General features: G+C 60.2%; 1 protein-coding gene across 1 annotated transcript; it reads right to left on the minus strand.

Moving 5' to 3' along the window:
- Positions 1-204: 204 nt before the first annotated feature.
- Positions 205-7363, minus strand: NLRP6 (NLR family pyrin domain containing 6). The gene is made up of 9 exons (XM_039876947.1): positions 7225-7363; positions 6794-6840; positions 5815-6095; positions 5618-5656; positions 3717-5463; positions 2834-2926; positions 1653-1823; positions 1410-1577; positions 205-957 (listed from the first exon to the last, which is right to left on the minus strand). Exons 2-9 carry the CDS (start codon positions 6820-6822, stop codon positions 819-821), a joined length of 2667 nt encoding a protein of 888 aa, XP_039732881.1. The 5' UTR covers positions 6823-6840; positions 7225-7363; the 3' UTR covers positions 205-818.
- Positions 7364-11925: the final 4562 nt, after the last annotated feature.

Below are 11925 nucleotides of genomic sequence, written 5' to 3' on the forward strand. Positions count from 1 at the left end.
GCTGCCCTGTCCTCAAGGCCAAGCTTGCCTCAGAGCTCCCTGCAGTCAGGCTGGCCCCAGAGCCTCAGTCCCTCACCCATGAGATGGGGACAATGGCCCCACCCTATATAAGTGGGTTAGAGGCCCAAGGAAAGCTCGTTAGGGCACGCGGCCAAATGCAACAGACACCAATAGAAACAAACGCAAAGGAGAGTTTATTGCCAGTGTGGGCGGCTGCCGGCAAAGCTGCCGCGCCCACCCTCCCGCTCTCTGACCCGAAGACGGTGGACAGTGGGTGGACTCGTCAGGTTCAGGAGGCTTCCCTTCTAACGCCACTTCCCAAATTCCTGGGGAGGGACGGTGACCCACCTGCCTCTGCTCGAGGGTAAGCCCTGCTTGATCCTCTGGCCCAGGGGCAGAGCCCTGGGCAGTGAGGCCACACTGAGGCTGGAGGCCGGGTCCATGACGGTTCACTCTGCACCCGGCACACCAGGTAAGGGCCAACACGGGGTAGGTGCTCAGTGACCGGAGGCTCTCAGCATCATTATTGTTGCTGGGAAGGGTCTGCAAGGGGACAGCTGCAGGGTCCTAGGACAGGGAGGCGTTGACTCCGGGTGTGGAGGACAGAGGCATGACCTGTCCCCAGTGTGTGTGGGGCGGGGCCCATCCCAGACCAGGCGAAGCGCCCTGTCTGTCTGAGCTTCTCCTTTGCCTGTCCAGGGCCCCGCAGGCTCAAAAGAGCTGCCCAGAGATGCAAGCAACGCCCCCTGCCCTTGGAGTGGGGAAGCCCACCCCACAGGGCTGCCTGGAGCCTTCCTAGCTGCTCTGCTGTCCAGGCTTCAGAGGGCACTGCTGAAGCTCGTGGGAAGCTCAGGGTGGCTGTCCAGTCCTGTGTGTGTGATGACCAGACCTGGCTTTGCTGTCCTCACTGCCCGCAGCTCCTCCAGGGACTGCTCGCTCAGCTCCACGGATGTCAGGCTACAGGAACAGGATGCAGGAGGGAGTTGGGGGGAGTCCAGGCCTTGGGGGAGGCAGCAACAGGGCGCAGTGGGGGCAGTGATGGGCTGTTGGCCCGGGTTGTGCCAAAAGTACACAGGGACAGAAGGTGGCCAGTCAGGGGGGTTTTCAGAGGTTGGGGACAGGGGACAGGAGCTGGGGGCCGAGCCTTTGGAGGAGTAAGAGGGTTAGGGATCACGGACCCGGACTGTGGCCATGGGCCCCAGACGACAGATGGACGTCGGTGTGGCAGTGGTCGAGGCCAGGGGCTGGGGCCAGGGCTCTGGAGGTGTGCCTCCAGGCGTGGGTCAGAGTGGTCACTCAGGGGGGCCCCGGAGGGCTCATCTCTTGGGCCAGGTGAAGCGCCCAGGTCCCCACCCCAGCCCGGGCTTGAGAGGCTGTGTTCCCAGCCCCCCTCCCGTGCCCGCATCCACCTGAGGGTCTGCAGGCGGCATCCTGGGTGCTGCAGGATGGCACACAGGTAGGTCACCATGGGGCCCGACAGCTGGCAGCCGCTGAGATCCAGGGTGCTGAGTGCAGGGCCCTGCCGGAGCGTGCTGACCAGGTACTGAAGGGCTTCCTGGAGGCCGGGCTGCTGCACCCTGGGGGTCCGGTTGACCTTAGGGACTGCCGCGGGTTCCCACCGCTCCCCTTGCCCCTCCCAGCCCAGGCCTCACCTGAGTGTCTGCACCCGGCACCGGGGCCAGGCCAGGCCTGCGCACAGCACACGCAGGCCGCTGTCGCTGAGTCCGCTGTGCAGCAGGCTCAGCTCCGTCAGGGCAGGGGCCACCCTCAGGGCCTCAGAGAGGTCACCGCAGGCTGCGTCCGGCAGTTTGCAGTGGCTCAACCTGTGGGCAAGAAGCACGTGGCCTGTGTGCAGGCCCCTCGGCCACCTCGCTGCACCCCGACCTCGCAAACCACCCGCTCCTCAGGGGCTGTCATTCAGTCCGAGGAGTGTTGGCTCCACAGCCTTCCCTGCTCTCCGTCACCACAGGTGTCCCCGTGGGCCCTGACCCCACGGGCACGTGCTGGCCCGCGCTCCAGGACACTGTTCTGCCAGAGCTTTCTGAGGAGCCCGTGCGGACGTCGCTCACATGTTTCCCTGTGCGGCCCGTCAGGTTAAGGCAGGACATAGCTGCTTAGTCAGCCGGTCCCCAGCGGCTGGGCAGTCCCGTCCTTCCTGCTTCTTTGCCATTATAGATACTGCTGTGCCGAGTGCCACAGTGCATTTCGCTCATTGGTAGGACTGACAGCCGGAGGTGCTGATCACCCTTCCGGCTCCCTGTGTTTGCTTGCAGGGTGCCGGAAACACCCGCAGGTGAGCTAAGCCACCATGTCACGCCAACATGACGGAGCCTGTCACCGTGCCCATCAGTACCAGCTCCTATGATCATTCTGGCTTTCTGCTCATGGGGTGACAGCTGACAGTACCTGGAAAGTGCTGTACCTGAGTGGCCCTCCAAGGTGAAATCTACTGGCACCCGCTCACGGGGAGGGCTGGAATGCAGGCAGGCTGGCCTCCATCCAAACCTCCATCCACAGGGACCGCCCAGCATTCCCACCTGCGCCAGGCACCCTTCCCTTTATGGAAATACACCACCCCTCCCGCAGGACGCGGCTGCTTCCCACCGAACCGGGGCCCACTCCCTTCCACGCCAGCCCCTGAGTGGCGATGGAGCCCCTGCCCCGTCTTCTCGTCTGCTGCCTGTGTAGGCAGCGCCTGTCCGCTCCAGCATGGGACGCCAGAGGCTCCAAGCTCTCAGCCAGTCCCCTCAGCCACCCCCAAGCAGGGCCACACCTCTGCCCTGCCCTGGGTATCCTGCTCGGTGTCCCCAGGGGCTGGGGCACGGTCACTCACGTCAGGCTGTTCAGACCACACTGCTGGTCGGCCATGGCTTCGCAGAGTGGGCGCAGAGGGGAGGCTTGAGGTTTTCTCCCGGTGGCTTGAGAACTGTGGAGAGAGAAGGGAGGTGAAGGCCCTGGCCCCTTCCAGCCCCCTCCTTTCACAAGGACCCTTCCTGTGGTCCTCAGGTGTCGGAGCTGCCTCTGCCCTCCCCCCATGCTGAGCCAGGACCCCTCTGCCCCTGCACCCCAAACCCAGAGCGAAACAACTCGTCTGCGGCCCTGCACTCTCCCCACCGACGTCGTCTGCGTAAGCCAGTGGGGGCGTGTCACCGGTACCCCTGGTCTGCGTCTGTCCTTGCACCTGCAGGCGGCATCCTCAGCTCCTGTCAGCATCTTGACACTCGGTCCCTAGACAGATGCTGAGCACCTGGGCCAGGTGCTGGCTTGGAGCCAAGTGCACGGAAACAATGACACAGGCCTTGCCCTGGAGCAGCTGAGGGTCTGGTGGAGGAGATGGGTGTGGGCAGATGTCATGGCATATGCTGGTTAGTGGCCAGCTGGGGGAGTCTGGGCCGCAAACAGTGTTCTGGGGTAGGGGACAGCAGGTGCAGTGGCTCAGAGCATGGGGAGCACGGTGTCTTCCAGAACTTACGAGAAAGCGGCGGTGGGTTGAGGTGTGTGTGTGGGGGGTCTATAGCTATGTGGCCAGGCTACGACGTGAGCCTTGATGTGGCCGGGTGTGGGTACAGGGAGGGGGAAAGAGGTGGTCACTGGGAGGCCACGTCACCAGGGGTGGGCAGAACCAGCCCTCATGCCCTGCGCCTGGTCTGGGGAGACGACTCCCAGGCGACAGCTTGCGCTAGGCCCGCAGAGGGTGTGGTAGCCCCAGGACTCACGAGCTGCTGCCCAGGCTGCTCTGTAGTCGCTTCATCAGGCTGCTCTTCTTCTTCTTGTCCTGCACGGGGGTCAGCCGGCAGCTGTCCAGCCGCAGTGCTTGTCCCGCTGGGCAGCACCGCACGCAGTAGCTCAGCACGGTCAGGTCCATGCGGCTGAAACGCACGCGCTGCAGCGCCAGCTCGGGCAGGCCCCGCAGGGCCTGACGCACGAAGGCGTCGTCCTGCGTCTCGTACAGACAGTACAGCAGCTCCAGCGGCGAGTTGAACTCGCTCTCCTCGTCCTCCGGCTCCTCAGCGCCCTCCAGCGCCTCGGCCTCCTGCATGCCCTCCGGCTCCGCCCTGGCGCGTCCCCAGCCCTGGTCCTGCACCCACCTCAGAACGTCCTGCTTCACGTGCTCTGAAACCACGCAGCCGAAGTGGCGCTCGATGTCGCGCATCCGCTCGGCGCTCAGCAGTCCGAAGAGGAAGCGCGTAGTGAGCGCGAGGTGGCAGCGCAGTTCGGCGTCCCCTCTCAGAAGCTCGCCCACGCCGCCAGCCGGTGCTCCGGGAGGCCCCTCGCCCTCCAGCATGTATGACAGCGCCGCGAAGAACTCCTGGAAGCTCTGGTCGATAAACTGGTAGGTGACCTCGGTCTCCAGAACGCCGGCAAGCTCCTTCTTGCTGAGAAACAGCATCTGGACTTTGGAGCCACGGAGCTCCAGTTGCTCCAGATCCGCCTCGGCGAACTGCGCCCTGCGCCGGAGGACGCCTTCGCGCGCCAGGCGGCACAGCTTGCGCAGCTCGCCCCGCAGCCGGGGCCCATCCGCCGCGGGCGCCGAGCTCAGGACACTGGCGATGAAGAGCAGGTACACCGAGGTGGTGGTCTTGGAGGTGCGTGACAGGTCCTGGCCAAGCTCCAGCTGTTGGCGCAGGACGGTGCACACGATCCAGCACACGAAGGGCACGAAGCACAGCGCGAACAGTGTCTCATTCTCCTTCACGAAGCGGTAGGCACGCTCCGCCTGCCACTCGTCCTGGAAGAACTTGAAGAAGTACTTCTTCTTGTCCTTGTCTGAGAAGCCGCGCACCTCGGCGCACTGCGGGGAGCACAGGCGGTCCTGCAGCCTGCCGGGTGCGGCAGTGCGCGTGGTCACCAGCAGGCGCGCCCCGGGCAGCAGCACCTTGCTCAGCAGGCCGCCCAGCACTCGCGCGCCGGCGGTGGCCTCGAAGGGGTCGGTGCAGGGCGCTGCCTCCGGCGCCGGCAGGTCGTCCACGCCATCCAGGATGAAGAGCAGCCGTTCGGACTGTGCCAGCATCTGCCGCACGGGCGCGCCGCGGTCGGGGCACTGGTCCAGGATCAGGTCGGCCAGGCTGCAGGCGCCGGGTCGCTCGAGCAGCTCTCGGCAAGGCAGGAAGAAGGCGAAGTCCACCTGGCCGTGGTACAGCTTGCCCGCCGCCCAGTCGTACAGGATCTTCTTGGCCGCCATGGTCTTGCCGATGCCCGCCGGACCCTGCAGCACCACGGTCAGCGGCCGCTGGCCCTCCTCGTCGCGGCCGAACAGGCGGTTGAAGGTGTGGGTGTCCGAGCGCCGAGCGCGCTCTGGCGGCGGCTCCTCCTCGGGCCCCGGGCCCTCGGACTCCAGGGCGGCGCTCTCGGGCGCGATGAGCAGCTTGGTGAAGCGCTTGGTGATCTTGACGGAGCGGGCGTTCCTCTCCTTCACCTTGGCGTGCTGCCGCAGCACGTGCTCGCGGTACTTCTTCCTGTACTCTGCGTGGAGGCGGCCGAGGGTGGTGGGGCTGGGCCGGCCGCGCCTGGGGCCCGTGGCCCCCCACCGGCTCAGGCCTCAGTTTCCCCTGCCCCGCCCCAGCCCTCCTCCCCCGCCCGCTCCTCCCTGGGACCAGCCGTCGGAACCTCGACCTACCGGAGACGGAGAGCAGCACCGAGGAGCTGGCGCCGAGCCCTGAAAGGGAGGCCGACCTGCGGTGAGGCCACGCGAACGTGCTGCGGGGGCGCCGTCGGGGGTCAGGGCCACCCTCTAGAGCGCCGGGGCCGGGATCCTGCCCAGACGCGAGGGAACAGATGGGCGGGGACCCCGGCGACCCCCCGCCCCGCGCTCACGCTGCAGCCGCTGCTGTTTGAGCCGCGCCGCGACGTCGCGCACGTCTGCCCTCTTCAGGGTCTTGCGGGCCACGTCCAGCGCGGGCTCCGGCCCGTAGAAATGGGTCAGCTGCTCGGCGAGGTCCACGGCGTCTGCGCCCTCCAGCCGCCCCCACGGGATGCTGCGGCCGTCCAGCTGCGCGTCCCGCAGCTTGTGGCGGAAGCGCTTCAGCTGCTCCTGGCTCAGGTCCTCGAGCGCGGCCAGGAGCAGCTCGCGGGCGGCGGCGTCGCGGGGCTCCACGCTGGGGGCGGGCGGGCGGGCGCGGTCAGCAGGCATCCCGCGTCCCGAGACCCTGCCCGGTTTCGTCGCCGCCCCCCCGCGACCCGGCGTCCTGGCGCCCACGACCGGCAGGAGCTCAGGCGCGCCCCGACGACTCCCCGGGGGCTCCAGGCCCAAGCTCAGCAGAGAGGGGCTTTCGCCCCTCCCAGGACCTGGGTCCGGGGCTTTGCCTCTGAGCGCGTCGCCGCCTGGTGATGATATTGGGGAACTCCAGGGCGGGCACTGGCCACTGCTGACCCAAGCGCTTGGGGGCACCTTCCTGCTCCGTGCCTCCCTTCCTGCCTGGTGCCTTCTCACACCTGGCGGTCAGGTCGGCCGCCCAGGGCTAGGTGTGCGGGAAGCCTTCGCTCGCCCCTTCCCTGCCTTCTCTGCCCTGGCCTCAGCAGAGAGCACAAGTCCGCCCCGCCGAGTCTGTTCCTGAATCCGGGACTGGGGGGTCTTGCACGGAAGGCGGGGCTGAGTCCGAGCCCCTAGTGGGGCATGGACCCCAGGGTGCCCTCTGTGGGGCAGGACTCCTCAGAATCCCCAGTCTGGGTGAGTGGGGGGAGGGTGTGCACGTGGGGGTGCAAGGCCCCAGGTAGTTAGCAGGGTGAGGCAGCAGCCCCAGAGGGCTGAGATCAGCGGGTCCCCCAAGTGACCAGTCTGAGACCCAGCACTCACCTGGAGCAGGAAGCCTCTGGCTGGTCCATGGCAACCGGCACCTGGGTCTAGAAGTCAGGGACAGAGGTGGGGATCAGAGAGGTGGCGCTGAGAGCTGGGTGGGCGGGGCCGGGCGGCGGGGCGGGGCCGGGGCGGGGCCGGGCGGCGGGGCGGGCCAACGCCCGCACCTCAGCGCAGGAACATGGATCTTGGACCTCTGACCCCAGACTCGAGGGAACACAGGCATGTCGTTTGAAGTCCCTGAGTTCCTGGTGACATGTTTTGGCAGCCACAGGCCGCAAACTCGGCCGCGTCCGCGAACACCTGTGTGACTGCGCGTGTCTGTGACCGCGTCCGTGAGCGGCCTCTGTTTGCTGTCCCCTCAGGAGGAAGGCCCTGGCGCCCTTTTCTCCCTGTGATTTGTTTTTCTATTTTAGAGAAATGGCCCCCACCTCTCCCCGAGGAGGGCTCGCGGTGTCAAGGCTGTGGTCTGTTCAGTCACACGCACATGGTGGCCTCCTTGCCCTCTCCTGCGCCCTGAACTCCTGCTGAGTCCAAGCAGCCACTTGCAGCACACGACAGGCCAGCACACGTCCTGGGGGGCATGGGGCATTTCGTGCTTTTCAAGGGACGCCTTTCGCTTGTCCCCACAGAACCCTGAGAGGCACCCGCCTCCTGTGTGGGCAGCATCGCCCTGGGCCAGGCCCAGAGCAGGGGCAAGACCCTCACCTCAGGCACGCGTGGGAGCACCCAGCAAAGCAGGGAAGTGGCCAGCATCTCCTTGGGGTCAGGGTCCTGGGGACGAACTCTGAGCAGAGCCTGGCCTCAGCTGCCTGCGGGGATGACACGTGAGTCCTCGGTGGGTCGCAGCCCCTGACTCACTGGCATTCTGCCGACGGAGCTTTGCCAGGGAAAGCGACAGCTTGGACAACGGATGCAGACATTTCAGGCTGGGCTGTGGACAGTCTGGGCCTCGCAGACCTTGGTGGCACTGCGGGGCCCTGGGCCACAGCCCCACTGTCCCCCTGAGATGTTCTCACACACTCTCGCTCCTCCAGGCCTGGACGGGCACCCTGCACAGGCCCCTGCTGCGTTTCCCCCAGAGGTGCCTTCGTTTTCTGTCTCCACAGCACAAATTCTGGAAACTGAGTTCCCTGCGACCGTGCTGTCCCCCTCCCATGTGGTTTCAGACAGAAAGTGCCACGGTCAAGCGTACACACTCCTAAGCCAGACCGTCTGGGGTCACGTCCGGGCTGGATGACCTTGGGCCAGTTACTGAGCCTCTCTGTGCCCCGCTGACTCATCAGCGAGATGGCACATCATAGCACAGCAAGGGCCGGGCCGAGAATGGTGACGCCATCACACTCATGCCTGGCATGTCCTAGGCATTAGTTACTGTCACCGCTCAGGTTCCGTGGGGGCCCCTCCTATGAAGCTGTTTTCTGGGGCCACCAAGAATGTCCAAATTTCTACCCCCAGCTCAGTCGTGACTTCACATCACCTCTCCCCAGCACTCAGCACTGCTGACTAGGGAGCGTCCTCAAAACGTTCGTTTCCTTTTGTCAAAGGAACCGAGATGGCATTGGGCCCAGGCGACTGGGGCCAGGTGACATGGGTTCCTTCTGCTCCGGGGTGCCCAAGGCCTGTGACTTGGAGATGCCAAAGCCACCTCCATCTCCTGAGATAGTTCCTCCTGGAGTGGACTCTGCCCTGCAAACTCTCAGCACCTGCTGATAACAGCCCTGGGGAAAGCCATGATAGTGGGGGACAGTAATTCCAGGAACTCTCGCCCCGGGGGTGACACTTGCAAGCATGGGAGCGAGCAGGGAGGGGCCCCTGGAGAGCTGGGGGTGGAGAGGGGACAGGAGCAGAAGTAAGGGGGAGGGAAGGGTGAGGAGCCAGCTGCATGCAAAGCCATTTCCTTCTGGATTTATGTCACTGCAAGGTTTAGCTTCTGAGCAGGGCCATCTCTGCAGGCACAACTTTAAAAGCTTTCACAAATAACCTAGGCTGCGTTTGAATTTCCTCCAAGGTCCCTCCCACAGGGATTTTACTACCCAGGAAAATTTCATGAGAACCTGGGGTCATTTCTTGCACACTCTGGGCCTCTGTGGCTAAGCCGGCCCCAGCCTCACGACGCCACGTGCTGTAAGTGCACAGTCTCGCACCTCAGTTATGTCTCAATAACACTGGAGAAAGAAGACCAGAGTAGCCGCGTTTATTTCAGGCAGTAGATTTTAGAGCAAGGAAAATCCTCAGGAGTCAGGAGGGGCACAGATAACGACGAAAGGGTCAGTTCTGCACGAAGACACACAGCCCTAACGTGCGCACACCCAGGAACGGCGCTGGCTGCAGGGGAAGAAGCCGCAGAGCCACAGGAGCGACGGTCGAATTCGGTAGTTGGCAGACTGCGCAAGCAGGACCAGTAAGGCCGCAGCCCGACTCGGTGGCGCCGTCCACCAACGGGACCAAGACACCTACCCACCGGCCTCTCCATCCCACACCACAGAGGACACCTCCCCGTCGACCACACGTGGGACATTTGCCGAGAGAAACCACACTCGGCCAGGACACACACTTTCACAAACAAATTAAAAGAACAGAAACCATACAGTGCTCGAAAACCCCATAACTTGGGGCGACTGAACTTCCAAATAACACAAGCTTCCAAGAGGAAGTCTCAGGGGAAATTTAAAATTATTTTTTACTAAATTAAAAAAAATAGCTTATCAAAATTAAAGTAGTGCTTAGAGGAAAAGTTATAATATTGAGTGCATATAGTAGACAAGAAGAATGCTCTAAAATCAACAACATAAGCTTCCACCTTAAGACACTAAAAACGGAAAGCAAATTGGGTCTAAAGGTAACAGAAAAAAGAAATAATAAAAATCAGAGCAGAGGTCAATGAAACTGAAAGTTGGAAGCTAATAGAGAAAATCAAAGAATGAACAGCTAGTTAGTGCTTTGAAAATGCCAGTAAAATTCATAAGCCTCTAGCCAGGCCAACCAAGAAAAAAAGAGATAAGGCACAAATTACTGACATCGGAAGTGAAATGGAAGCCATCACTACAGACCTCATGGACTTTAAAAGGGTGATGAAGGGTTATCGGGAACAACTCTGTGCCCACAAATTTGGTAACTTAGATAAAATGGATAAATTTCATGAAAGACACAACCTACCAAAACTCATACAGAAATAGATAGCTCGAATGTATATCTATGGAAGAAATTGAATCACCAATGAATAACTTTCCAAAACAGAAAGCACCAGGCCCTGGTGGGTTCACTGGTGAATCCTACTACACATTTAAAGAAGAAATGATAACAGTTTTTTATAATCTCTTCCAGAAAATCGAAGCAGAGGGAATACTTCCGAACTCATACTATGAAGCCCGCATTAACGTAATACCCAAATCACACAAAGATGTTACAGGAAAGAAAAATAGTAGGCTGACATCCCTCATGGACATAGATGCAAAAATCTTCAACAATGTGCTAGCAAATCGAGTCCAACATGTGTAAAATGAATTATACACCACAGCCAAGTGAGATTTATTTATATATCTTTGTATCGATAGATGCAGAAAAAGCATTTGATAAAACCTAATACCTATTTATGATAAAAACTCGGGGGGACTTCCTCAGCTTGGTAAAGAACATCTACAAAAAACCTATGGCTAACAGTGGGAAACCAAATGTTTCCCCTCTAAGACCAGGAACAGGACAAGGACACTCTGTGCCGCCACCCATTCCACAAAGGAGCTGTGGCCTGCACAGCGGGGCTGGAGGCAGTGGCGAAGCGCCTCCCGGCTGAGTAGGAGGAGGTAAACTCTTGGTTTTTGCCCATGATATGATTGTCTACGTAAAAATTCTAAAGCACAAAAAACTCCTGGATCTAATAAGCGATCATAATGATGCTGCAGGATACAAGGTTAATATACAAAAGTCACTTCTTTTTCTATGTACCAGGAACGAACCATTAGAATTTGACATGAAAACATAATGTCATTTACAGTAGCACCAAAAAGTGAAATACCCGGGCCCCGGCTGAGCAGTACACGTGTGAGAGCTGAAGCTCCCAGGAGAGACAAGGGAGCTCTCAGTTGGCGCGGAGATGGCTGACACTGGGCGGGAAGCCTCAGTGTTAAGATGTCGGCTCCTCCTGAAGGGATCTGTCAGGGTCAACACAATCCCTGTAAAAATTCCGGCAACTTAGTTTGTGGAAATTGACAAACTTATCTAAAGTTAATATGGAGGCAAAAGACCCTGGAGGTGGGAGGGCTGACGCTTCCTGGTTTCACGACTTGCTGTAAAGGAAACACGATCAGGACGGTGAACGTTGGAAAGGCCTAGACACACAGACCAGCGGCCAGAGCAGAGAGTCCAGACGCAGACGCGCACGGACACAGTCCACTCACCTCGGACAAAGCGGCAGAGGCCATTCTGATGAGAAAGGCTATCTTTTCGACAAACGCTACTGGAACAACTGGATGGCCACGCGACAAATATCTAGACCCAGACCTTACATCTTCACAAATATTAACTCAAAATGGCTCGTGGATCTAGATGTTAAACGCAAAGCTATAGAAGTTTTAGAAGATAACATAGGAGAAAATCTAGGTGACCTTGGGTTTGGCGATGACGTTTTAGATGAAACACCGAAAACATGATCCATGAAAGAAAAAGCAGTACGCTTGACTTAACTAAAATTAAAAACGTCTGCTCTGCAAAAGACACTATTGAGAGAATAAAAAGATAAGCAACAGACTGGGAGAAAATATTTGCAGAAGACATATCTGATAACGGACTGTTACCCAAAATACACAAAGAACTTTCAAGATTCAACAGGAAGAAAACTAACGACTTGCATAAAAAATGGTCAAAAGCTCCTGACACTTCACCAAGGAAGATGAAAATAAACATATGGAAAGAGGCTCAGCAGGCCAGTCTCTGGGGGAGTGCAAGTTAAAGCAGTGGGAGAGAGCTACACACCTAGAAGGAAGGACGGAGCAAGACCCAGAGCACCCGCAGCTTGTGCTGGCAAAGTCTGGAGCCACGGGGACCCGCTCCGTGACCCAGACGGCGCAGCCACTTCCGAAGACAGTTCGGAGGTTTCCAGCCGTGGAAAGGCACAGAGGAACCTTTTGTGCACA

This window comes from Pteropus medius, unplaced genomic scaffold (genome assembly GCF_902729225.1).
Source record: "Pteropus medius unplaced genomic scaffold, Ma_sr-lr_union100, whole genome shotgun sequence".
Taxonomy (NCBI): Eukaryota; Metazoa; Chordata; class Mammalia; order Chiroptera; family Pteropodidae; genus Pteropus; species Pteropus medius.